Source organism: Eptatretus burgeri, chromosome 7 (genome assembly GCF_056783735.1).
Source record: "Eptatretus burgeri isolate ZD-2024b chromosome 7, Ebu_testis_v1, whole genome shotgun sequence".
Taxonomy (NCBI): domain Eukaryota; kingdom Metazoa; phylum Chordata; class Myxini; order Myxiniformes; family Myxinidae; genus Eptatretus; species Eptatretus burgeri.
The window spans coordinates 37173688-37200533 of NC_140967.1; the positions used below are offsets into that span (position 1 = coordinate 37173688).

The window sequence follows — 26846 nt, forward strand, 5'->3', positions numbered from 1 at the left end:
ACACACTACAAAACACCCCTGTGGATCCCGTTAATGAGTGCAGATTTTGACCTGGCCAATAAACTTTCGTTTGGCATCAGATATGAAGCTTGTGTCCAAGTTTCATGAAAATCGTGTGTTTGGTTCAAGCGATATGACTGAAGTGTTTACTGACTGACTCATCTGCGGACATTGCTCGATTGTGTTCGCTCCCCAGAACTACATTCCAGGTGAGCTAAAAACGTACTTTTTACCACAAGGATTGTATAAAATATGCTATTTTGAAAGACAGCATGAGTTATCTTACAAGTGGCTTTCATTATTAATCAGTGTTTGCATTCCCATCACACGGGGGGGGGGGGGGGAGGGGGGAGAGAAAAGGCACAATTGATGGTACAAACAAATTCAATAATTTAATCATTTGCCACAAAAGTCTGCAATAAAAATAAAATCAAGCTGCTTACACCTGGAAGCTTGCAAGTGGCATGACAAACCTGCGTTTGTGAAATCCTGAAAATGTGGCAATTACTACTTGTATCAAATTCCCCCCACAATAACATAAATGTGTTCATCTGGCCTGTTTGATTCAAGACGACTTCTTTTCAAAACTTCGACTAACTTCAACATCAAAAAAAAAAAATAAAATGGGGGCAACATCTTGGCAGTTGCGAACAACTTTGTCTTTTACAAATCAAATTGATCCGCTTCCTTACCAAAAAAAAAAGAAAAGAAGAAGAACAACAAAGCATTTCAAAGGCAACCATTTCATCCACTTCAAATCTGCAGATATTCCAATATATGAAATTCCATGGGTAGGAAATGCTCCCAAAGAGTACCCACAGGTATTACATCGTTTTCTTGGTATTTGTCGAAAATAAATTGCCCTGCTGACCCATGAAAATATCAAAAGCATAAATAATACAAAAAGGAATGAAGTCAAAAAAGTTTAAACCTTAAATTAGAGATGTACAACATCATAATGTACAAATGTACAGAATACAAAAACTTGCATAACAATTTACACAATGAAAAAGGGGCGGGAAAACTGCATCCATGCTTTCTTTGCTGGATCCTGAGAACCAGTTATTGCAACAAACATGACGAGAATGAATTTCAAAAGAAAGACGAGAAAACGATTCAGACTCTTGTGGAAGCTTGCTGAGCTTGCCCGCATCAAGCATGATCTCGAGTTCATCGAGTCGAACTGCCATTGTACACGGGACCCATCCAAGGTGACGGTGTGACGCCCGAGGTACGATGACCCAACCCAAACGCCCCAGCAACCCTTGCGGGTAGTTCAGTGGTCGAACGATGCATGTGCTGTTGATAACGCGCTCAACTCACCAACGTTCCCAGACTTTGGACGCACCCAACATTCAATTACATCCTCTCTGCATCCCAGTTTGAGATTTAAAATTAATGCATCGCCAAGGCTGAAGACCCTTCTTTAATAATCATTTGTTTTCGCATTTATAAGTCTTTCCTTTCGGGGAAACTGCATGAACTGGACATGGCATCATACCATTTCCTGGTTGGCCTTCAGGCTCTGTCTGCATTCCATGTTCAGGTTGTCCCTCTTAGTCCGGTTGGGTTGCTTCATCAGCACGCTCTCTCGGTCATCCCGCTCCACCAAGACGTATTTTGACTTTCCCAATCGCACCGACTGCGGTCCAGGCTTCTCCATCTTCACCATCTCTTGTTCGTCCTGTACAGCCAAACTTTCTGGGCCTCCACCGACACAGCTTTCTCCCGTTTCCTTTCCAGTGGCCTTGTTCAAATCGTTGATAATCTGGTATGGCTGTTCCTTCTGGTTATTGGCCGTTGCCTCCTCACTCGAGAACGTGGTGCGTTTCTTTGCCTTCGGTCGCTGGTGCAGCCAGCAAAGGCACATGGTGAGGCTGGCCAAAGCTGCCAGCAGAATCAAACCGATGAGGCTTGGAAGAAGAAAATCTAAGGAAGATTATGAGATGTTATGACAAATTTTGAAAAAAGATACCGTGCCAAATATGTTAGCAGTTACAACCGTTGGTAACCTGTAGTGCTTTCATTGATAACTTGACGTTATGCTGTCGATACATGCAGGAAGGATGAGGAATGTACCCAGACATGTGACTGCAATTAAAGTTGTTGTTCAAAAATCATTTTTATTAAAGGCGATTCCAGGTTCGTCTGTACTTCTTGAAATACTTGATTATCCTGCACCGGTTTACATCCAATTTTAAAAGCTTTTGCGCCATTCAAACGCACCTCTGTCTGAGAAACATGTCAATGAACTCAGAGCTGGTTTACTTTTTTGTTTTATTTAATTTGCTAATCACCACAATTGTTACCTCCACCACTGAAGATGGACGGAAGTTATGTTTTCATCCCTGTCTGTTTGTTTGTTTGTTTGTGAGCAGGATATCTCAAAAAGTTGCACACAGATTGGGAAGAAATTTTGTGGACAGGTTGGGGTGTGGTGACAAGGACGAATTGATTCGATTTTGGTGAAGATCCGGATCTGGATACGATAATTTTTTAATCTTCTCAGTGATTCCTCACCACTGAGAGACGGGGCCAAAAACGATATCGAGCATGATATCTCAGAAAAATCGTGCACGGGTTCTCACAAAACTTTGGATACGTTGGCTGGATGATAAGAACGAGCCATTAAGATTTTGGTTCAGGTTGGGATGCATATCCGGCCTATCAAGGGGATACAACATGTAAACTTCACCCTGGCGGAGGTATGCGATCCGCCGAGTGCCGTTCTAGTTTAAAATTGTTTTTCTAAACTGTGAGGTCATCACGTACAAGCAACACTCTTGGAGTCTGGGGACATTTCCCACAAACCGGGAGTCAAAATGAGACGGTCACCACCGTACGTGGAATGCAAACTTTATAAATATCTTCATTTACAAAAACAAATTAGTCCTATAATTCTTCCCCCAAACTGTGTGGAGGTTAAATACATCAATAAATTCACCTGGTTCAACTGGATTTGGCAGCTGAACTTTGACCTCCTGTGTGGCCATTATGGTCCCGTTCCCTCGTCGAAGGCGAAGAGCTTCAACGAGTTTGGTGATCACCTCTGAGATGAAAGCATTGTCTCCTGCAGGTGCTCGTTTTTCTGTGGACTGAGGCAGGCAAATCAGCAGTGGGTTAACAAGTCTTGATATATATATATATATATATATATATATATATATATATATATATATATATATATATATAGATATATATATATACATATATATATATATATATACATATATATATATATACATATATATATATACACATATATATATATATATATATATATATATATATATATATATATATATATACATATACATATATATATATACATATATATATATATATACATATACATATATATACATATACATATATATACATATACATATATATATATACATATATATATATATATACATATACATATATACATATACATATACATATATACACCAAGTCGTATAACACCAGGGGGTCGACTCAGCTTGTCATCCTTCCGAGGTCGGCGAAATGAGTACCAGTTGTACTGGGCCCGGTGTATGCCCTGGTTAGAATAGGTGTACCATATCCCTGTGTGTCGTAAGAGGCGACCAGGGTTGCGTCAGGAAGGGCATCCGGCGTAAAACATGTGCCAAATCATCATGTGGACAACAAAACGAATTTCCATACCGGATCGGTTGAGGCCCGGGTTACCAACGACCGCCACCGGTACCGGTGGTCAGCAGGGTACCAGTGGAAATTGTGCTACTGCTGGGCGAAGGAGGAGAAGGAGACGGGGAAGGCGAGTCCGGAGGCAGTGGGAGAGGGGGAAGGGTAGAAGTGTGCAGGTGAGAGTTGGAACTCTGAATGTTGGGACGATGACTGGCAAAGGGCGAGAGTTGGCTGATAGTATGTCCACCTTTCTTCTCTCCATCATGTGTGTACAAGAGACCAAGTGGATGGGGAGTAAGGCTAGGAGCATTGGAGGTGGTTTCAAACTGTTCTACCATGGTGTGGATGGGAGGAGAAATGGTGTCAGGGTAATCCTGAAGGAAGATTATGTCAAGAGGGTATTGGAGGTGAGGAGAGTGTCTGACCGAGTGATGAGTGTGAAGTTGGAAATTGAAGGGGTGATGATGAATGTCATCAGTGCATATGCCCCACATATGGGGTGTGAGATGGAATATAAAGAAGATTTCTGGAGTGAGTTCCATGAAGTGGTGGAGAGTGTATCCAAGGATGAAAGAGTGGTGATTGGAGCAGATTTCAATGGACATGTTGGGGAAGGGAATAAAGAGGATGAGGAGGTGATGGGTAGGTACGGTCACAACAAGAGGAATGTAGAAGGGCAAATGGTGGTAGAGTTTGCAAAAAGAATGGAAATGGCAGTGGTAAATACGTATTTCAAGAAGAAGGAGGAACACAGGGTGACATCCAAGAGTCGAGGAAAGTGCACACAGGTAGATTAAATCTTAAGCAGGAGATGCAACCTGAAAGAGATTAGAGACTGTAAGGTGGTGGCACGGGAGAGTGCAGCTTGACAGCATCGATTGGTGGTCTGTAGGATGATTTTGGAGGTGAGGTTGAGGAAGAGAGTGAGGGCTGAACCAAGGACCAGATGGTGGAAGCTGAAGGAGGAAGACTGTTGCGTGGAATTTAGGGAGGAGGTGAGACAGGCGTTGGATGGTGGTAAAGATGGGTGGGATGATTGGGCAACTACAGCAGAAGTTGTGAGGGAGATAGCTAGGAAGGTACTTGGTGTGACATCTGGACAGAGGAAGGAAGATAAGGAGACTTAGTGGTGGAACGAGGAAGGACAGGAAAGTATAAGGAAGAAGGGGTTGGCGAAAAAGAAGTGGGATAGTCAGAGAGATGAAGAAAGTCGGCAGGAGTACAAGGAGTGGCGGCGAAAGGCAAAAAGAGAGGTGGCAAAGGCCAAGGAAAAGGCATATGACGAGCTGTATGAGAAGTTAGATACAAAAGAAGGGGAAAAGGATTTATACTGATTGGCAAGACAGAGGGACCGAGCTGGGAAGGATGTGCTGCAGGTTCGGGTGATCAAGGACGTAAATGGGAATGAGCTGACGAGCGAGGAGAGTGTGTTGAGAAGGTGGATGGAGTACTTTGAGGAGCTGATGAATGAAGAAAATGAGAGAGAGAAGGTTGGAAGAGGTGGAGATAGTGAATCTGGAAGTGGGGTGGATCAGTAAGGATGAAGTGAGGACTGCTATGAAGAAGATGAAAAGTGGAAAGGCGGTTGGCCCAGATGGTATACCAGTGGAGGCATGGAAGTGCTTAGGAGAGATGGCAGTGGGGTTGTTAACCAGATTGTTTAATAAAATCTTGGAAAGTGAGAGGATGCCAGAGGAGTGGAGATTAAGTGTACTGGTTCTGATTTTCAAGAACAAGGGTGATGTGCAGAGCTGTGGAAATTACAGAAGGATAAAGTTGTTAAGCCACAACATGAAGTTGTGGGAAAGAGTAGTGGAAGTGAGGTTGAGAAGAGAGGTGACGATCTGTGAGCAGCAATATGGGTTTATGCCAGGAAAGAGCACCACTGATGTGATGTTTGCTTTGAGAATGTTGATGGAGAAGTAAAGGGAAGGCCAGAAGGAGTTACATTGTGTGTTTGTGGATTTAGAGAAAGCTTATGATAGGGTGCCAAGAGAGGAGTTGTGGCATTGTATGAGGAAGTCGGGAGTGGTGGAGAAGTATGTGAGGATCGTGCAGGATATGTATGAGGACAGTGTGACAGCGGTGAGGTGTGCGGTAGGAATGACGGACCGGTTGAAGGTAAAAGTGGGATTGCACCAAGGATCGACTCTGAGCCCTTTCCTGTGTGCAGTGGTGATGGACAGGTTGACGGATGAGATCAGACTGGAGTCTCCATGGACTATGATGTTCGCAGATGACATCATGATCTGTAGGGAGAGTAGGGAGCAGGCTGAGGCGAGCCTCGAGAGGTGGAGGTACGCACTGGAGAGAAGGGGAATGATAGTCAGTCGGAGTAAGACGGAGTACATGTGCGTAAATGAGAGGGAGGGTGGTGGTATGGTGCGGTTGCAAGGAGTTGAGGTTGGGAAGGTGGATGGGTTTAAATACTTGGGATCAACTGTCCAAAGTAACGGAGAGTGTGGTAGAGAAGTGAAAAAGAGAGTGCAGGCAGGATGGAGTGGGTGGAGAAGAGTTGCAGGAGTGATTTGTGACAGAAGGGTAGCTGCAAGAGTGAAGGGGAAAGTATTTAAGACGGTAGTGAGACCAGCTATGTTGTATGGTTTGGAGGCGGTGGCGCTAACAATAAGACAGGAAGCGGAGTTGGAGGTGGCAGAGTTAAAGATGCTGCGATTCTCGTTGGGAGTGACGAGGATGGATAGGATAAGAAATGAGTATATTAGAGGGACAGCGCAGGTAGGACGGTTTGGAGACAAAGTGAGAGAGGCGAGATTGAGATGGTTTGGACATGTGCACAGGAGGGAAGCGGAGTATATCGGGAGAAGGATGCTGAGGATGCAGCTGCCAGGCAGGAGGAGAAGAGGAAGGCCAAAGAAGAGGTTCATGGATGTGGTGAGGGCAGACATGCGGGCGGTTGGAGTGTCAATGGAAGATGTGGAGGATAGAGCGAAATGGAGACGGTTGATCCGCTGTGGCGACCCCTAACGGGAGCGAGCCAAAAGAAGAAGATATATATATATATACACACACACACACACACACACACACACACACACACACACACACACACACACACACACACACACACACACACACACACACACTACATGGCCAAAAGTATGTGGACGCCTGCTCGTCTAACATCTCATTCCAAAATCATGGGCATTAAAATCATGGTTAACCTGAGTTGGTCCCCTGTTGCAGTTATAACAGCCTCCACTCTTCTGGGAAGGCTTTCCACTCGATGTTGGAACATTGCTGTGGGGATTTGCTTCCACTCAGCCAGAAGAGTATTAATGAGGTCAGGCACTGATGTTGGGCGATTAGTTCTGGCTCACAGTTGGCGTTCCAATTCATCCCAAATGTGTTCGATGGGGTTGAGGTCAGGGCTCTGTGCAGGCCAGTCAAGTTCTTCCACCCCAATCTCAACAAACAATTTCTGTATGGACCTGGCTTTGTGCATGGGGGCATTGTCATGCTGAAACAGGAAAGAACTTTCCCCAAACTTTTGCCACAAAGTTAAAAGCACAGAATCGTCTAGAATGTTATTGCATGCTATAACATTAAGATTTCCCTTCACTGTAACTAAGGGGCCGAGTCCGAACCATGAAAAATAGCCCGAGACCTCCTCCTCCAAACTTTACAGTTGGTACAATACATTCGGGCAGGTAGCGTTCTCCTGGCATCCGCCAAACCCAGATTCATCCGTCAGACTGCCAGATGGTGAAGCGTGATTCATCACTCCAGAGAACGCGTTTCCACTGCTCCAGAGTCCAATGGTGGTGAGCTTTACACCACTCCAGCCGATGCTTGGCATTGCGCATGGTGATCTTCGGCTGGTTTACGGCTGCTTGACAATGGAAACCCATTTCATGAAGCTCTTGATGAACAGTGTTTGTGCTGACGTTGCTTCCAGAGTAAGTTTGGAACTCGGTGGTGAGTGTTGCAACCGACGACGGACAATTTTTCTGCGCTACATGCTTCAGCACTTGGTGGTCCCGTTCTGTGAGCTTGTGTGGCCAGCCACTTCGCGGCTGAGCTGTTGTTGCTCCTAGACGTGTCCACTTCACAACAACAGCACTTACAGTTTACCGGGGCAGCTCTCTCAGGACAGGAATTTGATGAACTGACTTGCTGGAAATGTGGCATCCTATGAGAGTGCCACGTTGAAAGTCAATGAGCTGTTTAGTCCGGCCCATTCTACTAGCAATCTTTGTCGATGGAGATTACATGGCTGTGTGCTTGATTTTATACACCTGTAAGCAATGGGTGTGGCTGAAATAGCCGAATCTACTCATTAGAAGGGGTGTCCGCATACTTTTGGCCATGTCGTGTATATATATATATATATATATATATATATATATATATATATATATATATATATATATATATATATATATATGTATTTCTATATATATGTATATATGTATTTCTATATATATGTATATATGTATTTCTATATATATATATATATGTATATATGTATTTCTATATATATATATATATATATATATATATATATATATATATATATATATATATGTAATGGCCCCACCCTGCACACAAGGAATTGTGGGAAACATCTGGCATCAGTTTATTTAAACATCATGTATGTTAGACTTGTTTTAAAGGAGAGAGATGTCAATGGCCCGATTTAACCACGTTCAGTCATTTCCAACAACCAGCCCAATGATTGACAAAGATGGCTGGGAATGGAAACTACTAAAGAAAGATGTGCAATTTGACTGACATTCCCAAGCTCATGAATACTGTGGTTTTTGTTTAAAATAAATTCTGTAAATTTACAAACAATGTGCTTATCAAAAGTTATAATCGTATAATGATAGCAGGTGCCATATATCCGCACTGGATTAAAAACGTTCTTGGAATATTTCAGTTTTTCTCAGGAATTTCCTTTGTTGACCTTTTGAAGTCCAGGGTTCTTGTCACCTGCTTGTCACCTGCGAGCAAACGTCTTTAAGCAGCAAGTGTAGCTTTGGTGCTCTGTTTTCCTCCCCGTGGAATTGCTCGGTCTGTCCAATCACATTCCTCCTGCCAGTGCTTTAAGCTTTTGTCCTGCAGCTCGTCACTATCTTATATCATCTCCAATTTCCATTAAGGATACTTTACATTCCTGCTAACATCTTCTGATATACTGTACCTGCTTTTCTTTAAATTAATGTTTAAATGTCCATCAAATTGATGCTCATTTCGATTTTTACCAGTCAACACTGCCTCATCCCATCATCAGCACCTCCTGTCTGCTTGTCCATGACCCCTCAACTTCTTATACAAAAAAATAAAAATCAATCCCATGATAATTATCTTCAGATCCTGTTTGATATGTTGGTCATGGTGGCTACTAAAGGTCTGTACTACAAGCTTGTTGTTGGCTTCGCGGCTAAGATGGCTGGCTTGGGATCTTGAGGTCTTGAATTTGATCCTCTGTTGGATGTTGAATTAACACCAGGTGGGGTTAACTCAGCCTGTCATCGTTTTGAGGTCGGTGAAGTGAGCACCAGTGTCGGGGCATTGCATCAGCGGCACAGCCACGCCCTCAGCCAATGACATAACCCGCAGCCTTGTTCTGCATACGAAGGAGGTGGAGGAGGAGGAGGAGGTGGTCTATCCTCTTCAAAAGATACCATGGAATTTTATTTTTTACATCCACATGGCTGCAGATGAAATAGCCAGCTTAATATCACACCCAAGGCACAACATACTCTGTTGTGCAGTACCCCACTGAAAACTCACTGGAAAGATATTGGTTAGCTCGAATGGAATGATGATTTAAAAACTACATTATTTTGCTATTCCCGATGTCAGCTCTGGTTCGAGGGCTTAGGTCTGATCACATGACCCACTGGATGCTCAATGACCAATCAACCTCAGGGGAAGGCTGCATGCAGTGCAGTTCGAGGTGAGTCAGTGTCCAAATGAGTACATGGTGCTGTGTGCATCCATTCAGATCGCTTGTGATTTTGTGATACTATTTTTGAGAGAAACCGTGGAATCTATACCGAGCACAAACGAGTGAAAACGGGCAAGACAGCTTTGTGTGCCCTGCGAAGAACTACGTGCTCCGTGATGCAGCACCCAATTTTCTCACTTCGCCAGATGGAGGTTTTTTTACAGTTTGTGATCCGATCGGGAGCTGAAACATATTTCAGTGTTTATATTTTCAACATGCTGCCATGCTTTTATTACAAAGCCATCAAAGATCGGGGTCAGAGTGTAGAGGAACTGTGGCTCACAATTTCCAGTTGGATTTTACTGGCGCCCAAGAAGGAAGGTTTGCACATGATGAACATTGGACGATCCCAAGCGAGCTCTTGCAGGACAAAGAGGTGCCGGATCTCGGAGCACACGTGGTTCAAAGTTGTACCCTGCAAATGAAGAAACGCAAAATGAATCTTTGTTCTTTCTTTTGTTCTTTTTTTTTTTGTTTCTCAATCCCTGCTTTAGTTCAATTAACTTTATTTTAAGATGTTTTCCCCTTCCCCTCCACCCCACTAAATGCAGATTAAATGTTTGTGTTTTTTTTCTCACGTATTCTGTCCCTCCCTGACTCACGGGTTTAAGTGACGTCGTGTCAAAGTAGAGTAGAATTTTTGCCGGAGGAGTGCCTCCGTGCTCAACGCCATTGTGCTTTGGTTCAACTCTTGGCATACACTCGCCCCATTGTTCGCAAGGTGCCACCAAACAGGCCGCTTCGGGTACAGCCATGCACGAGGTCCCGGCCGGGCAACGCCACAAGTGTGAATTGATGGGGCCGCCGAGCGGACATGGTCTCGTTCCACACCACACCTGAACATAGGTACACACAAAATGTAACTGCACACGTACCTTTAAAAGGCTCACACGCAAACGACTGAGAACTTATCAGTCTTTCATGTGTCCGTGGTGTTTGCGGTGAGGGAATGCACGATGATTGAGCATAATTTTATGCAACAATATGTGTACTCCATGTCTGAATTTGATTTACTGTCACATTGTCTGTGTTATGCAACTATAAGCCAGGATGGCCTAGGCCTTGAGGTATGCACACTCACCTGTAAGCTGTCTGGCCTGGGTTCGAATCTTGGCGCACCTATAAACTGTCATCCCGGTGATTAACAGGCAGGGTGATTCACCAATGTGTGCGCCGTCCCTCGGATGGACGTTAAACTGGGCGTCCTATCTGCCGACATTATATGGGGACGTTAAAGATCCCACGGTGTCCTTCACGAAGAGTAGGCAAGCTATCACCGGCACCATGGCCAAATTACAACTTCCTGTCCTAACTTGCATCAGCGGCACGGCCGTGCCCTCACCCAGTGCTGTTACCCTGTAGCCTTGTATCAATTTGGAGTGCACTCCAGCGAGGTGGCTTTAAATCCCACTGACCTCAGTGCTCTTTCTGACCAAGTGTTTCAATTGTAACGAGCAGGTACCTCAAATCAAGTGATTTGTCAACCGAATGGTAACATCCCTATTTAGAAAGAAAGGATTTTCGATGAGATCATGTTCAGTTTTCAAAAACTGCTAAAGAACCTGCTGAGAATTATTTTGATAGTGTACAGCAGAATTATTGGTCGTTACAGGCGTTGAGGATTGGAACACGTCTGCTCGAGTTCGACACGTATTCATTCTCCAAGCTGGTCCAGGTAATTTGAATCTTGTGCATAACATCAAGCCTGTGCTCACCTTCGAGCAGTTCACCTGCCCATTGATGCATTGACAGGTGTTACATTCTTCCTCCCATCTCCAGTCGTGCGCACGGAGCCTGCCGTTCTGCCTGCACGGCTTTCCGCTACCTGCACAAGGTACAGGTGGTGCTTTCATTGCGAGTATCAGCGTCTCGCGAGAGAAGCTCAAAGATAATTTAATGATGAGGTTGAATAAAACTGAGATTCCTCAAGGTACGTGCAGCTTTGAGGTCAAATTGACGATTAATCGATTTGGCAAATTCTCAATTGATTTGTTGCTAAATAAATTTTTCAATTCAAATCCAGACCAAGAGTCAGAAGGTAAACATGAAATTGGATCATAACCGGAAAGGAATCGTGCAGAGGTGTAAAAATGATGGAGGCAATCGCGATGTCTATCAGGATGCTTACATCACCCCCGCAAAATAATCTGAACCGGCATTTGGCAAATGGCCGTCATGATTTTTGGCTTGTCTGCACGGGTAAATTCTATGATATTCTATCCCTAGAAACTCACCCTGTCGGCAATGTGGGCCACTACGCCCTGGTGGGCACAGACAACGATATCCATCGATCTCATCGACACAGGTCGCCCCGGAGGCACACGGCGCTGACTGGCACTCGTTGATATCTGAGCAAAACATGGGCGTTACCATAAGGAAGGCAACATCTCTTCATTGTATTGTTAAAAAGACACTTTCATAATGGCAAACCAGCAGATTCTAGAATAAATGCAGATGATTGGGAAAACTCAAATTAATTGTGAAACAAACAGACTCACTAATTCTGCAGTCTGGGCCTGCAAATCCAGAAGCACAGTCACAGCGATACCAATTTTCCCCGTCGACACACGTCCCTCCGTTATAGCTGTGGTTTTGAAACGGCAAGGAAACATCCGATCGATTGTTTGTTTGTTTGTTTGTTTGTTTTTAATCTGCAAGCTCTTTATCAGAATGCGAACAAATTTTCTGTGCACGTTTAACATGCATTCAGAATGTGACCAACATGAGGACTCACCAAGGGTGTGGGTTGCAGTCGTTGGTGTCTAGAAGGAAAACAATACAACAAATGGGGTTTACACGAATGAAGGGCTAATTGTGGGCGATTTGCCCTGAACAAATGACCAAATTTATATGCGCGAGTACGTGTACAAGTTAAACAAGAAAAAGAGCAATCAGATCTTGCAGACCCTCACCAGGACTTCTTTTGAGTGGTGCATTTTTATAGGTTTTAGGGTAAATCCAATATGGCTGCCAACCATGTGACCTATGATATCATATGTGTGAACCTTTTGTTCCTCATGGACAGGAGGTCATACGTGTATAGTTTTTACCTCAATCTGTTCAGCCACTTCAGAGAAGATTTTTGAATGTATTTTTTTTTTTAAACAATATGGCTACCAAATCACATGACCGATGATGTCATGAATTTTTTTTTTTCTGTGGACTATTTTATCCCAAGATGACCCTCAAAATTTTTCATGCTGATCGCATGTGGCGTTCTACGTATGCAATTATGACTTCATAAAAAAAAAAATCACACTCACTCCCCCATAAGGAGTACTTGCTCAGTGCCAAGTTTCAATTTTTCCCTTGGTACGGTTTCAAAGATACAGAGGTCCAAAGTTTTTTTCCCGTTTTTCCAAATATGGCTGCCATACCACACGACCTTAAATATCCCACGGTGTCCTTTGCGAAGGAGGCGGCGAGATATCACCGGCAGTCCAGCCAAGTTCAAAATTCCTGCTCTAACCTACAGGGGGCACTGCATCAGTGGCACAGCGACACTCGCAGCAGCGATGCAAGCCTGCAGCCACATGCTGCGCATGGAATGCTGATGATCACCAAGTTAAACCATTGATCAGGGCGTTTTCAATCTTTTGGAAATCAGTTTAGTTTTCCGGTTTTTCAAACATAAGTACGAGTGATTATATTGGTGCTTATAAACGGGTCACCTGCATTTTATGAAAGTGACCTTTTGCGTCAATACGTGATCACGTGATTTTCCTGCCCCATAAGCAGCTCCAATTTCCCCAGAGGCTGACATTGTATGGGAACAAAAACATCAACCAAGCAAGTCCGAAACCAAAAACGGATCCTCGACTCGTCACCAAAAACAGCTAAAATGATCGGAAACTCACTTCGGGAACACGTGATCCCCTCCCATCCGTCCTTGCAGACGCAGGTGAAGGTACTGCCACCACCTACGCACGTGCCACCATTCAAGCAGGGACTCGATGTACAGCTACTGTTTTTAGCTGCGGTGCAACGAGGGCAAGGTAGTGGAAGCCAGGTGGGAAGGTTTTGGAAAGGAGGGTGTGTGGGGAAGGGGAGGTTAAAGGTCAGCCATGGGTGAGCTGGAACACTGGTATTAGCATACTTTGGTACCCTACAAATCAAGTCGACACATGGTGACTCTTTTAGAAACGGCAAGGCTGCCACAAATATTATTTATTTTTGTACGACTGCCAGAGGAGAGAAAAACGTCAAAAAGTGGTCAAGTCACCTATTCACATCAACCTCACCGAGTGCTACAAGTGGAATAAAATGCCCAAAAAGTGAGTGTTTAATCATGTCTAAAAAGCCTGGTGTTGGCTTAACGGTTAAGGTCGCTGGCTTAAGATCTTAGGGTCTCGAGCTTGAGCTCCTGTCGTACCATTAAATAACACCAGGTGGGTTGACAGCCTGTCATCCTCCTGAGGTTGGCAAAATGAGTACCAGCTTCCTGGGAAAAGGGGGAACTGCATCAGCGGCACAGCTGCGCTCCCAGCAATGATGCAACCAGCAGCCACAGGCTGCATGCGAAATAATAACAGGTCTAAAAGAGCCAAGCCTTCAACACAGGGAAAAATAGAATAGACGCCTGCACAACCATTTGGTTGAAGGTCCTCCTGTAATGGGATGGTGCAGAAATTTTCGGGATGTAGAAAATAGCTGCAGTTGGAATGTAAATAAGCAAAAGCAACAAACGGAACACCAAATTAACCTGAAACGTACGCCTGGGGTTCCTAATAAGGATGTGGATTTCTGACGTCGAGGCGTTCACATTTCAACGCACATCAACAACTGTGGTGCCATTAATCATGTCCATCGGCCTGGTGGAGTGGGTCCTGAATGGCCCCGAGGCAAGTGTTTCATGGAGCCTGATGGAAGCCACAGACTTTCATCATGCCTCGAAGCGGGGTCCGACAACAAACCTTGTTGTTAGGATAACCGAGCGTTCGATCGAGGGTCCATCTATACTCGCGGAGACGGAAAGTGTTTGTGCAAAAACATTGAATCCAGGGTATCATTTTTTTTTCCCCGTGGAATTTGGAGGATTCCGGGACGGATTGCGAGCAGCTCAAGGTGAGTGACTCGTTTGGTTTTCCCACCTGAGCTGTTGCCTCATGCCGTGACACCGGGTCAAATTGTCATCGTCCTGGATCGATTCGTCGATCGTCCCCCATTGTCATCGTCCTGCAGGTAATACACTTCTACATGAGCCCGAGACAATGTCGAGGAACAATATGAATTGACAAACCTCAAGACCTCAATTTAATTTTACCATCCTGAGAGGCAACGAAGACCAAAAAAAGATCGGGATGGTTAAGATTCCTTTCCATAAAAAGAATCCACGTCACGACAAGTGAAAAATAACTGCTTTAGTAGTGACTTGCGGTAACCCGACACTCCCTCTCAAGCAAATTAGTTTAAATTATTAATTTTGTTGTTGTGCCAGAACAAGACGGAGACAAGTCGTAGCAACAACTGCGTGGTTTGTTGTTGCTGTGAAGTCATTTATTGAGATGAAAACCCTATGCACGAACCATCTATCCCAACGTACCGATGCTGCACGTGGACCCGTCCCAGCCGGGCGAGCAGGCGCACACGAACGCATCACCGTGGTCGAAGCAAGTCCCTCCGTTGTTGCACGTCGATTCGTCGCATTGTTTCTCGCCTACGGAAAGCGAAAGGTTGCAAAATGACGTCAGCTCGTCTCTCCGACAATCTGCTGCCACAAGTCATCTCCCACAAAAATATGAAAGAAGAGAAACTGCCGTCGGATGCATCAAAGTATCAGTTAGAAAGCAGCAGTTGAGCTGCTGTCATGCCAAGTTACATGCCAGAAGAAAAGCCACAACCTCAACTATGCCAGCCTCAGATTGACCACCGCACTGGCGCTATTTCTGATCGTTATCTGGGGCTGGGGAAGGGTCGTTGCGTGTCACTCACGTGAATGGCAAGTCTTGCCCTTCCATCCGTTCTGGCATTCGCAGCAGAAGTCGTTAATCAAGTCACGACACCACCCTCCATGCTGGCAAGGGTTCGGCTCACAGTTGTTCGTGTCTGCAAGACACATTCGTGTTTGCACCGTTTAGATTTGAGCGTTTCTTACCTTGTTGTACGGACGGAGCATGCGCACACACACCTTTTTCAGAAATCTCTTCCTTCACAACAATTATAATCACTTGTTCAACAGTAAGGGCTATTCCGAAAGCATTGTATTAACATTTAAAGGATGTTGCGCTGAAGATACCTGCACCTAACTTCATTTTAATCGCAAACATCAAAATAACCACATATCTAAAAGTGAGAGCTTGAGAACTCAAAAGCAAGTTATTGATTCGACAAATGCTCGGATCATCAGCTGAGCTCCGTCGTTCGTTGAGGTTTCGACGCTTTCAGCCTAGAACCTTTCGAAATGGTGGGTCCACAACCTCGGCTGTGGGTCGAGGTCGATGGATCTATGACTTCAGCCATGTCCTTAAGGTCGCTCCACCTGGCAAAGCAACCTTGCTGTTCAAACTTTGTACTTGCATCATATAGCTTACTGTCCCTGCTAGAAAGTTCAATTGATTATCATATATTGACAATCCTCAATGCACATTCCATCAAATCCATCCATCCATTGGGACCATACTCTGTGCAGAGCGTTGGTGCTGCCTAAGCAGTCTCATTGGCTATTGGGCACAATCCTGGATGGGTCGCCACTCCGACACAGGATACCAGCCTGCTGGCACTCATTTTGCCGACCTCGGAAGGATGACAGGCAGAGTCAACCCCACCTGATATTAATTCAATTTTTTTTTTAATGACCTTGAAGAACAGTTGTTTTAATCTGCGAATGTTAATGTACGTCTAACCAGCTGTTCTAATTCATCAATACCTACTCTGCTGTGTATGGTCACTCTTACTGTTCTGATAATTTCACCTAAAATTAGGGTATACACACACACACACACACACACACACACACACACACCTTTGGTCTAACTTACCCCCTCCATGAGAAGAAAGGACTCACCAATTTCACAGAGATCACCCTCCCATCCCTCGTGGCAAATGCACTGGTAGGAATTCACTTGATCGATGCAAGTTGCACCGTTTCGGCAACGATTGACGAAGCAGTCGTTGATGTCTGATGAAATTGCAGGGAAAGGAAAGCAGTGAGGAAGTGTCTCGTTGAGATAATGTTGTGACATAACAATCGAAGCATTTCATCAACATGATGCAAATAAAGCGTTTTTTTGTTTCGTTTTAAAAAAAAAAAAATCTGATGCTTTGTAATGAGAAACTGCTCAAGAGAGATTATGTTTATGGATGACGACATCATCGGTGGTGAAATGGAGAATAAAGTTCAAACAAGAAGCTGTAACCGTGTTTACATTTTTCAACAATTAGGGAGACGTTCGGAACAAGCTGATGAACATTTAATACATTTTAAAAAAAACTTCCTTTTGTGGCTTCTCATTGACATTTGAAGCACAACTGTTGTTAAACTGCCTGTATGTGTATGTGTGGTGTATGTAGATGTAATATCTCAGAGGGAAATGGCAAACCACCCAGAATAACCCTTGCCAAAAAACTATTTTGGCAGCACCAACACTTCGTATACTTCATCATATATATATATATATATATATATATATATATATATATATATATATATATATATATATATATATATATATATATATATATATATATACATATTACCATTCTCTATACAGAGTGGTGGTTCAGCCGAAGCTGTTTCTTGGGGCTTGGGTTACAATCTTGGATGGATTGCCACTCTGACACAGGAAGTCAGGATGGGAATTTGGAATTTTGAGATAGTACCAACAACAGCTTGCCACTCTTCACAAAGGACACCACGGGATCTTTAGGGGACTCAATTTATATCACCAACTTAGCATGGAAAACAAATAAACAACTTGGCAGTAGGTCATTCTGAAGAGCCAATCAGGGTGAAATCTGGATCGGCGGGTCTGCTTTCATTTATTTGGGACCAGAAATCTCAGTCTTCAAAGACCTGAGTACCACATGGACACCATCCTAGTTTGGAGGTTTTATTTATTTTGTATGCAGTCTGTGGCTGCGGGTTGCAACATTGCTGGGATTGCAGCTGTGCCGCTGATGCAGTGCGCCCTTTTGCCAGTAACCTGGTACTCATTTCATTGATATTGGAAGGATGACTGGCTGAGTCAACCCACCCGGTGTTGTTTACCAGCACAGCAGGGGCTCGACCTCAAGACCCTAAGATATTAAGCTCGCCACCTCAACCATTAAGCCAACACCAGGCTAGTTTGGAGGTGACGTGTTGGTATAATAAATGTGCACGACATCAGTGTCAAAGTTGCTCTCTCGAGACTGCACAGTATATATGTATATATGTATATATGTATATATGTATATAGTTGCGAATTCGCGCCCGCCGGCGTGCGATCGGCCACGTAACTCGAATCGCCGCACGTCGCCAACCGGACGGACAATTCAGTCGTGACCCTCCGGGAACTATCGCCCGGAGCCAGTCACGGGTGGGAGTTTAACCTCACCACGATCGTGCCAATTGCCCACCCGCGCAGGATAGGGTTGCTCGCCAAATTCGACCTACCTAAGTACCTGCGCGAGTGGTCGACCGGGCGATCGTACCACGCCACAGGCCGACTCCGGACACGAACCGCTTAAGCGGTTCGTTCCGTATTACAGGGATAACCGAGCGGAGTTATCGTCGGCCTTGACGGTTCCGATTAATTACCGGGCGTTTCAAACCCACGACGAATCTCTTACGTGATGCAGGATGGAGAGTCAATAAAAACAAAGGAGACGAAGCAGAGCGGGAACAGTTCAACAAGCAAGCATTTTATTTACACACGCACACACACAGACGCACGTATTTACAGCAAAAGAATAATGCAACAAAAGCAAATGCAGAGTTAAAACCGAATTAGACCGACACACGGCAACACTTAAAACAATACCACTTGTCGGATGGCGTCACCACAAGCATTTACACAAAAAGCAAAGGAAAAAGAAAAGAAGTCGCGACTTCCCTTTTCGTGGCTGGTGAGTCCCTTTCCCACAACCGTCAGCATGGTCGCGCCTGGCCCCGACCTCTCTCGCGGCCGGCGAACCCTCTCCGACACTCCTCGTCCGGACGCGCAGGTCTACCTCACAACCGGCGGTGCCGCGTCTCCCGTCCGTGCCTCCGTTCACAGGCCGCTCGCCAAGCCGTGAGCGCAGGACCTCTTCCCCCAACAAGACAAGCAGACAGGAAGCCTCGAAGACAACTACTCAAGGTCCGTGCTGTCTGCCTTTTGTAGCGCGGGGCTCCGCTCTTCGCTCCGCCCCGTTTTCGGCCCTGCCTCCCTTCGAGCTTCTAGGAGAAGCCTCTCGAAGGGGGGGGGGCGTGCCCTCTCGCTCTCCCTCCACCCCGTCCCGTGCGGGTGCCGAGGGAGTCAGTTTTTGGCTCAGAGCCAGAGAATTATTCCCCCAAAAAGAGGCCCCCACCTTTTCTCACCTTTGACCCCCGGCTCGGATCGCACTTCCACCACACCGAGCGCGGAGAATTTAAACGGGAGAAACAGGCGGGAAAAACCCCCGAGCATCGTTGGTGGTTTTTGTTCTTCCGCGGAGCTCGTAACCGCACGGGGCCTATTGAATGGTGAGTGGCGAAGATGTGGTAGCGTAGATGGTGGAGGTGGCGTGGTTGTAGTGTGGTTGGCGCTGTGGTGGGGATGGCGTGGTTGTTGAGATGCTGTTTGTTTGAAATAAAAGATAGAACAGAAAAATGGCTAACTCAAAGCGTCGCAGCCCGGATGGATCACATAAATTCCCTCTATACAACGGGTTTGGGCTAACTATACATGGACCTATCGAGATATCTCACCTGAGAACTCTTTTTGGTGTAATGCGAATTTCCAAAACCGTAACAATGTGTGTGTGTGTGTGTGTGTGTGTGTGTGTGTGTGTGTGTGTGCGTGCGTGCGTGCGTGCGTGCGTGCGTGCGTGCGTGCGTGCGTGCGTGCGTCTGGTGTTGGCGCAGTGGTTTGGGCAGCAGCTTGGGATCCAAAAGGTCCTGAGTTCAAACCCCGTTGGGCCACTGAATTAATACACCAGGGGGTTGACTCAGCCTGTCATCCTTCCGAGGTCGGCGAAATGAGTACCAGTATACTGGGCCGGTGTATACCCCAGTTAAAATAGGTGTACCATATCCCTGTGTCGTAAGAGGCGACCAGGGTTGCGTCAGGAAGGGCATCCGGCGTAAAACATGTGCCAAATCATGATGCGGATCATACGAATGATCCGCTGTGGCGACCCCTCACGGGAGCAGCCGAAAGAAGAAGAAGATATATATATATATATATATATATATATATATATATATATATATATATATATATATATATGGACCCTAACATTAACAGTTCCACGATTTGCGGACCCCTCATATTCACGGTTCATATGTGATGTGTTTCTGTGTTGCGTTTGAGGCCCTGTGCTTCCCGTAGTCGCAGTTTTTCAAACCTGCTTCGACATTCGTGGTTTTTCGCAGGTGGATTCACAATGTTTCTAATCTGCTTCTACATTCGCGGTGTTTCACGGGATTTTTGATTTTCCCTTATGAATCACAAACCGCCGGGAACATATCCCCCTTTTTCCCATTGAAACAATGCTCCAACATTCGCAGCATTTTTCAGGAATGTATCCCCCGCGAATGTCGGGGTCCGCCAACATATATAAATGTACATCATACCGAAGAAGACATTCGGTGACAACAGAAACGAACACAGATTGTACCTGGAATAACAACATTGAGGCAAGTGTTCAGATGGGAATGTAAAAGAAACCATCCTCATTACCTCCGCCACTAAAGGTGGAAGGAGGTTATGTTTTCACCCCTGCTTGTTTGTTTGGCTGTTTGTTTGTGTGTAGGATATCTCATAAAGTCGTGGACAGATTTGGATGAAAGTTGGTGGGCATGTTGGGTGTGTGACAAGGACGTACTGATTGGATTTTGGTGAAGATCCGGATTTGACAACTAGAAGTTTTAAAGTGATTCTTCACCATTGAGAGATCGGGCCAAAACGATATATAGCACAATATCTCAAAAAGTTGCGGACGGATTCGGATGACACTTGGTGGACACGTTGGGTGTGTGACAACGACTAACTGATTCGATTTCGGTGAAGATCCGAATCCGGACCTGGATACGAGAATTATTTTATTTTAAAAATAATTTTAAATAAGAGATCGGGCCAAAAACGATTTCGTGCTGTGCAGCTTGATATTTCAAAAATGTATTGGGCCCGATACGTTCTCGTGGATCAGCCATTGCTTGGCGGAGGTGTGCGCTCTTCCGATTGCCCTTCTCGTTGTTATTGTTTTAATTGAATAATATTTATTTTTTCTTTTGTAGTATGGAAGAGAATCTAAATGCTACAAAAGTAATTTGTTAGTGAAAAAAATGTGAAACTATTTATTCATAATATTCTAATCTTAAAAGCTTTTGTATTATTAGATTTTTTTAATCATTATTATTTTCACCGATAAAAAACGAACAAACCAGTGTAACAACTTTATGACCAAATTCCTACAAAATTGATCCCATGCGTTTTCCCCAAGCAATATGAATCGCTTGTAAATTAGAACGATATCTTGTACCGACGGTGTAATTGTAAAAAGTAATCAAGTGTAAATTATATGCGAGTTCAAATTATTCATATAATGACTTAAAAGCCAGTCACTTTTTCCATTCATTATCATCAAGTAATAATAACAACCATTATATTTCACTGCAAGTTCACCGTAATTATACGGGACAATCGACATCAATTCAGTGCTGTTTTTCAAAAACGTACTCTCATGGCAGTAGGCTCCAGTGAAGCCATCATCACAAGCGCAGGTAAAGCGGCCCCCGCCCTGGCTGATGCACCGACCATGCGGACCGCAGACTTGTGATGAAATAAGGCGGACAGTTTCCCGTGAGCCATTTCCAGCCACGGCAACTGTGCAGCTGTCGATTACTGCTTGCACAATCCCGTGGAACAGGTGTTCGGCGAATTGGGGGTTGCGGTCGGGGGAAAGGGAGGCAAACAAAGAAAGATGGCAACAGTGCGGTCAGAATACCATCGAGCCGTGGACACTCCACGTGCTGGTACTTCAGGTTGAGATTCTGCCAAAGATGTCCTTTGACCAAATGTTGCAATATATATATATATATATATATATATATATTAATTGAATAGAAATTACAAGTACCAAGGATCACACGCATACCCTGGCACGAGTTTGTGCGGCAATGATCTTTACGCTGCGAGCAATTCTTGCCCTCAAAGTCATCAGAGCAACGGCAGTAGTGATCATTGACGAGGTTGAAGCAATCTGCGCCATTCTGGCACGGCTTTGGCTGGCAGTAATCCAAATCGAGCTGTGGAATAACGATAGCCAAAAATGACACGTTGTTTCATGTGCAGCTTAACTTGCAGAACGAAAATAAAGCATGTTGTTTGTATTGGTTGTTGTTTGATGAGAAATAAAAAAAAGGTGAAAATAAACAAGCATAAATGCCGTGTACAACATTTACATACAAATCTCCAAAACAAGGCTGCACATATGCCAAGCAATCAGGCAACTCATTGCAGATGTGGTGACACCGTTGCTGCGAATATGTCATTCCAGAACACTTTCCATTAAACAAGTACCACAACTATCCATCATCGGTTCGTACCTGACAGTGGTTGCCGGAGTAACCGGGTGGACATAGGCAGCGAAAGCCATCCAGTAGGTCTTGGCACTCACCACCGTGAGCGCAGGGTGAGCTTGCACACTCGTCAACCTCCAGCTCACAGTTACGACCCGTAAAGCCTCGGCTGCACGTGCACCCGTAACCATTGATAAGGTCCTGTAATGGGTCGTGGGGGGCATGGGAAATCGGACCGTTAGCTCTTTCTTGCATCGTCAAATCAATCAGATCCAACGTACCGTTCTAGCTCGGCACGAGATTAGGCGATGCCGAGGCAGTCTCGCGGGAACGAATTCATTACGCTTCATGGTTTACCATTGCCTTTCCAGAAGCAGTCAGGACAGGAATTTCAAATTTAACTCGGGTACCAACACAATAGCCTAAGCGTTTCAAATGGTACATTGAGGACTTTAACATCCACAGGGAAATTCTCGTGGATGGGACCAAAACACCAAGACAATGGTGTATTATTGGATTCAAACCCATGCGGCTAGACATCAAGGTGTAAGCGGGCAAGTAAATCAAGAGCATAAAACGAACACAATTTCAACAAATGCTTCATCATCATCAACATCAACAACATCAACAACATCAACAACATCAACATCAACAACATCAACAACATCAACAACATCAACATCAACAACATCAACAACATCAACATCATCAACATCATCCATGCCTTATGCAAAACGTTGGTGCTGCCAAAGTGGCGACTACAACCGATAATCCAGGTCAGATCACTACCCCGTCACAGGAATTCAGGGCAGGAATTTGGAATTTGTTCAGGGTGCCGGCGATAGCTCGCCCATTCTTCGCGAAGGATGCCGTGAGATCTTTAACGTGCACCAACCGATGCCAGCAGCAGACGTGATGCCCAGTTTAACGTCCATAAATTATATGAAAAGCCAAATTTGGGGTGTAATGCTGAGATGGCAGACATTGCTTTGCTTGTCAAGAAAGCCATTAATGTGTGCGTACGTAATATTATCCAATCTTTCAGACATCTTTTTTGTTATTGCTTTGAGCACTAAATGTTTGAAAAACGACACAAAATCATAAACTCACCACGAGTTTCTACATCTCCTCAAATGAGCTCAAATATTGTGTGTTCGTTTTTAACCAGCAAGGTTATCTTAGGTCCATTCAATTCCGAATAAGATTATCCGCATCATTAGTAAACTCAGCATTCATTAATGGTCATTCAAGACAGAACTAGAAGGGTACTCGTTAGTAGAGCACATACCTCCGTCAGGTTGAACAGCTGACATTTTATATCCCACTGATAGGCCGGATCTGCACCCGGATCTTCACCAAAATCGAATCACTTCTTCCTCGTCACACACCCAACGTGTCCACCAAGTTTCGTCCGAATCCGTGCGCAACTTTTCGAGATATTGTGCTGTATAGAATTTTGGCCCCATCTCTCAATGGTGAAGAATCACTTAAATTCCAGTATCCGGATCTGGATCTTCATCAAAATTGAATCAATTCATTCTTGCTACACACCCAACATGCTCACCAAGTTTCATCCAAATTCATCCATAAGTTTTTGAGATATCCTGCTCACAGATGGACAGACAAACTGGCATGAAACACACAACCTCAGTCCACCTTCGGTGGTGGAGATAATTCAAAAAAAATATTGCATCCGGATCCGGATTTTCACGAAAATCGAAACTCGTCATCCTTGTCACACACCCAAGTTGTCCACCTAATTTCGTCCTAATCCGTGCATTACCTTTTGAGATATCCTGCTCACAGACAGAAAGACAGACAGACAAGCCGGTAGGCGGACATGGGTAGTCGATCAAGGCAAATTTAGTCGTTTTTCAGCCGTTACTATCCAACAAAAAGCGTCCATAGCAACGGTTCTTTCTCACACATAACTACGACATACCATGAACCTACTATACCAGTTTCATGTATATCTGACTCATAGTCTCTGAGATATAACGAACTTCGTGTTTTTTATTGTTTTCGACCAGGGTTCATTCAAAGTCTATCTTCTCCGAGAGTTTTCATAGGATCCAGCTGGAAATTTTTGACAATATGGCTGAATGTCCTGCCCACAGTCGCTCGTGGCCCGATTTTGGATTTTCGAAAAAATTAATTTTTGAGATTTTATTTTGAAAATTTCAAAGTCCCGTTGCTAGGCAACGGTGGTGTCCATAGCAACGGTTCTCATTTGCACAAAACTCGGTCATGGTATGAACCTACCAACCAAGTTTCATCGAAATCGCCATTGTATTAACGGAGCCCTGGACCGAACAGACAGACAGACAGACAGACAGACAGCCAAACATATCGACGGAAATACTGATAATAAGGGTACACTAGATTGACTACCCAACAAAATGGACAAGAAGTCGTCAGGCGGGTAGCTTGACAGGTATGACGAAAATCATGCAAATGACGTCACTATCACCTTGACCTTCGGTGATAAAAAAATCCATGCGTCCTCAATTTAGGACAAAAAGCGACAGCCTCACTTTTGTCCTTCGGAATCCTCTGGTAAAGTTCGACGAAGATGGCTGAAAGCATTCGCGAGTTATCGCACTCACAGACAAACGCACAAACAAACGAGACAGACCAACAAGTGATAAAAAAAATAAAAAATCAAATTTTCCTCATAACAAACAAACAGGGGTGAAAACATAACCCCAAGAGTAAAGTCCGTTCGAGTTCGAGCCGTAATGTCATTTTGCCTCACAAATGCGAACGTTTCAAACTCGGAGGTTTGCAAACAGCAATTCCATCGCACGGATTTCTCATGACGGGGAAATAGAGGACAGAATACTTTCCTGGTCAACTTCTGATCAATCAACGGACACCTTGAGCGATTCATTAACATTCTGCTGAACAACAATAACTTCGGATGTCATCGAGCGCCACCTGGCTTTAAAAAGAAACCATGATATGCGGCAAAATTGTCAACACAATGTGCTGATAACTGTAACTAAAACGAGCACATTTTTTTTTTCCCCTTCAATTTGGGAGCTTTTATTCATTGCCATAAAGCTCCATATAATTTGACTCCACTTGAAGGGAGACAGCCCCTTTGGAGTCCGAATAAGATGTCGAACATATACTCGTCGGTCGTTGTGCCTTGCAGCTGTCAGCCTATAAGAAAAGCCTATTCACACTGAAGAGTCGGTGACTTTGACATAATATGGCTGCGATATAGCAGGCCCACTTTGCCATAAACTGATCCTCTTTGAAATCCGAACCCTCCAGGCCTTGTGCCTTTGCATAGAAGGCAACCATGAATGCAAAAGCCAGCCCACAGAGCTGGCCCACCGCTGAAACGCAACCCCAAAGCATTGTGGAAGCCTTCGGTCGGTCTGGAATAGTAGTGCCGACCTCTTTCGGGCACCACTCACTGACACACTGCAGAGACCGAGAGCAAATAAAAGCAGCTGCTTCACCCCCAAAACATGCACGAAGCTTTGCCTTAGCTCGACAGCCATTGACTGAAATCACGTCCGACATCGTCGACGTGCACTCACGGCCAAGTTAATAATGGAAGCACAAAGAACTGCAGGATTGTTGCAGCTATACGAGTCGGAAACCATTCAATTATTTTGATAAATGACGCCCCCCCCCCAAAAAAATAATAATAACAAGCTCAAATGAGCTAAGATCCTCGTCCTCTTAATGATGACGTCATAAAAACGAATATGACGTCATTGTGATGTATCAGGTTTGCGATAAATTATCTGTGCTAATGCCCGGCTTGATTCCCGCAAACAAAATTCAAACAGCTTGCCTAGTTTCGGAGATAATGGTATAGGCGATTTCCATTAGCGGCGATATTATGACGTCAACTTTTTTTCTAAGAAGATTTTCCAAAACCGGAGATGGTTACTGCCTGCGCGTGGGCTTTCTGCATATACATGGCAAGTTTCACGAAGATCCGGTGAAAACTCTGGGTTGTGAAACAAAAAATGTCAAAAAATAGGAATGACGTCATAAAAATTGATATGACATCATAGTGATGTATCATATGTGGGGTAATTAATCTCTGCTAATGCCCTGTTCGATTTCCACAAACAGAATTCAAAAAGCTTGCCTAGTTTCGGAGATAATTTTTAAGGCGATTTCCATTAGCGGAGATATTTTGATGTCATAACTTTTTTTTCTCGGAGGAATTTTCAAAATCCGAGATGGTTACTGTCTGCGCAGGGAATTTTTACATATATACGCCAAGTTTCAGGAAGTTCGATGAAAACTGTAGGCTGTGAAACAAAAAAGTCCACAAGAACAACAACGTGAGTAAGACTTGGAGATCCTCCACGAGGATCGAAAAAAAAAAATTAAAAAAATTCACAACTGAAATTTAAGAAGCATCGTATTCGTGAGAGTTGAAATAGTTTGAAACACCATTATGACTTTTCGTGAATTTGTTGGGACATTTTATTTGGACGACAATGAGTTTAGAACACCGCAGACACAGTGATCCATCAGCCATTCGGATAATTTAACTAACAAGACCTA

The 26846-nt window shown here is 44.3% G+C and overlaps 1 protein-coding gene across 3 annotated transcripts in view; it reads right to left on the reverse strand.

The window, feature by feature from the left end:
* Nucleotides 1–366: 366 nt before the first annotated feature.
* JAG1 (jagged canonical Notch ligand 1) overlaps nt 367–26846 on the reverse strand; it is a 73323-nt gene continuing 46843 nt past the window's right edge. For all 3 annotated transcript variants that reach the window (XM_085888071.1, XM_085888070.1, XM_085888069.1), the window contains 15 exons: nt 22335–22508; nt 21884–22034; nt 21466–21630; nt 16629–16742; nt 15557–15670; nt 15168–15281; nt 13483–13599; nt 12360–12387; nt 12124–12209; nt 11860–11973; nt 11341–11450; nt 10228–10461; nt 9909–10040; nt 2945–3095; nt 367–1929 (listed from right to left, as the gene is read on the reverse strand). In XM_085888071.1, the coding sequence (XP_085744197.1) occupies nt 1496–1929; nt 2945–3095; nt 9909–10040; nt 10228–10461; nt 11341–11450; nt 11860–11973; nt 12124–12209; nt 12360–12387; nt 13483–13599; nt 15168–15281; nt 15557–15670; nt 16629–16742; nt 21466–21630; nt 21884–22034; nt 22335–22508 (2238 nt within the window). In that variant the 3' untranslated portion in view covers nt 367–1495. The remainder of the gene's footprint in view (nt 1930–2944; nt 3096–9908; nt 10041–10227; nt 10462–11340; nt 11451–11859; nt 11974–12123; nt 12210–12359; nt 12388–13482; nt 13600–15167; nt 15282–15556; nt 15671–16628; nt 16743–21465; nt 21631–21883; nt 22035–22334; nt 22509–26846) is intronic.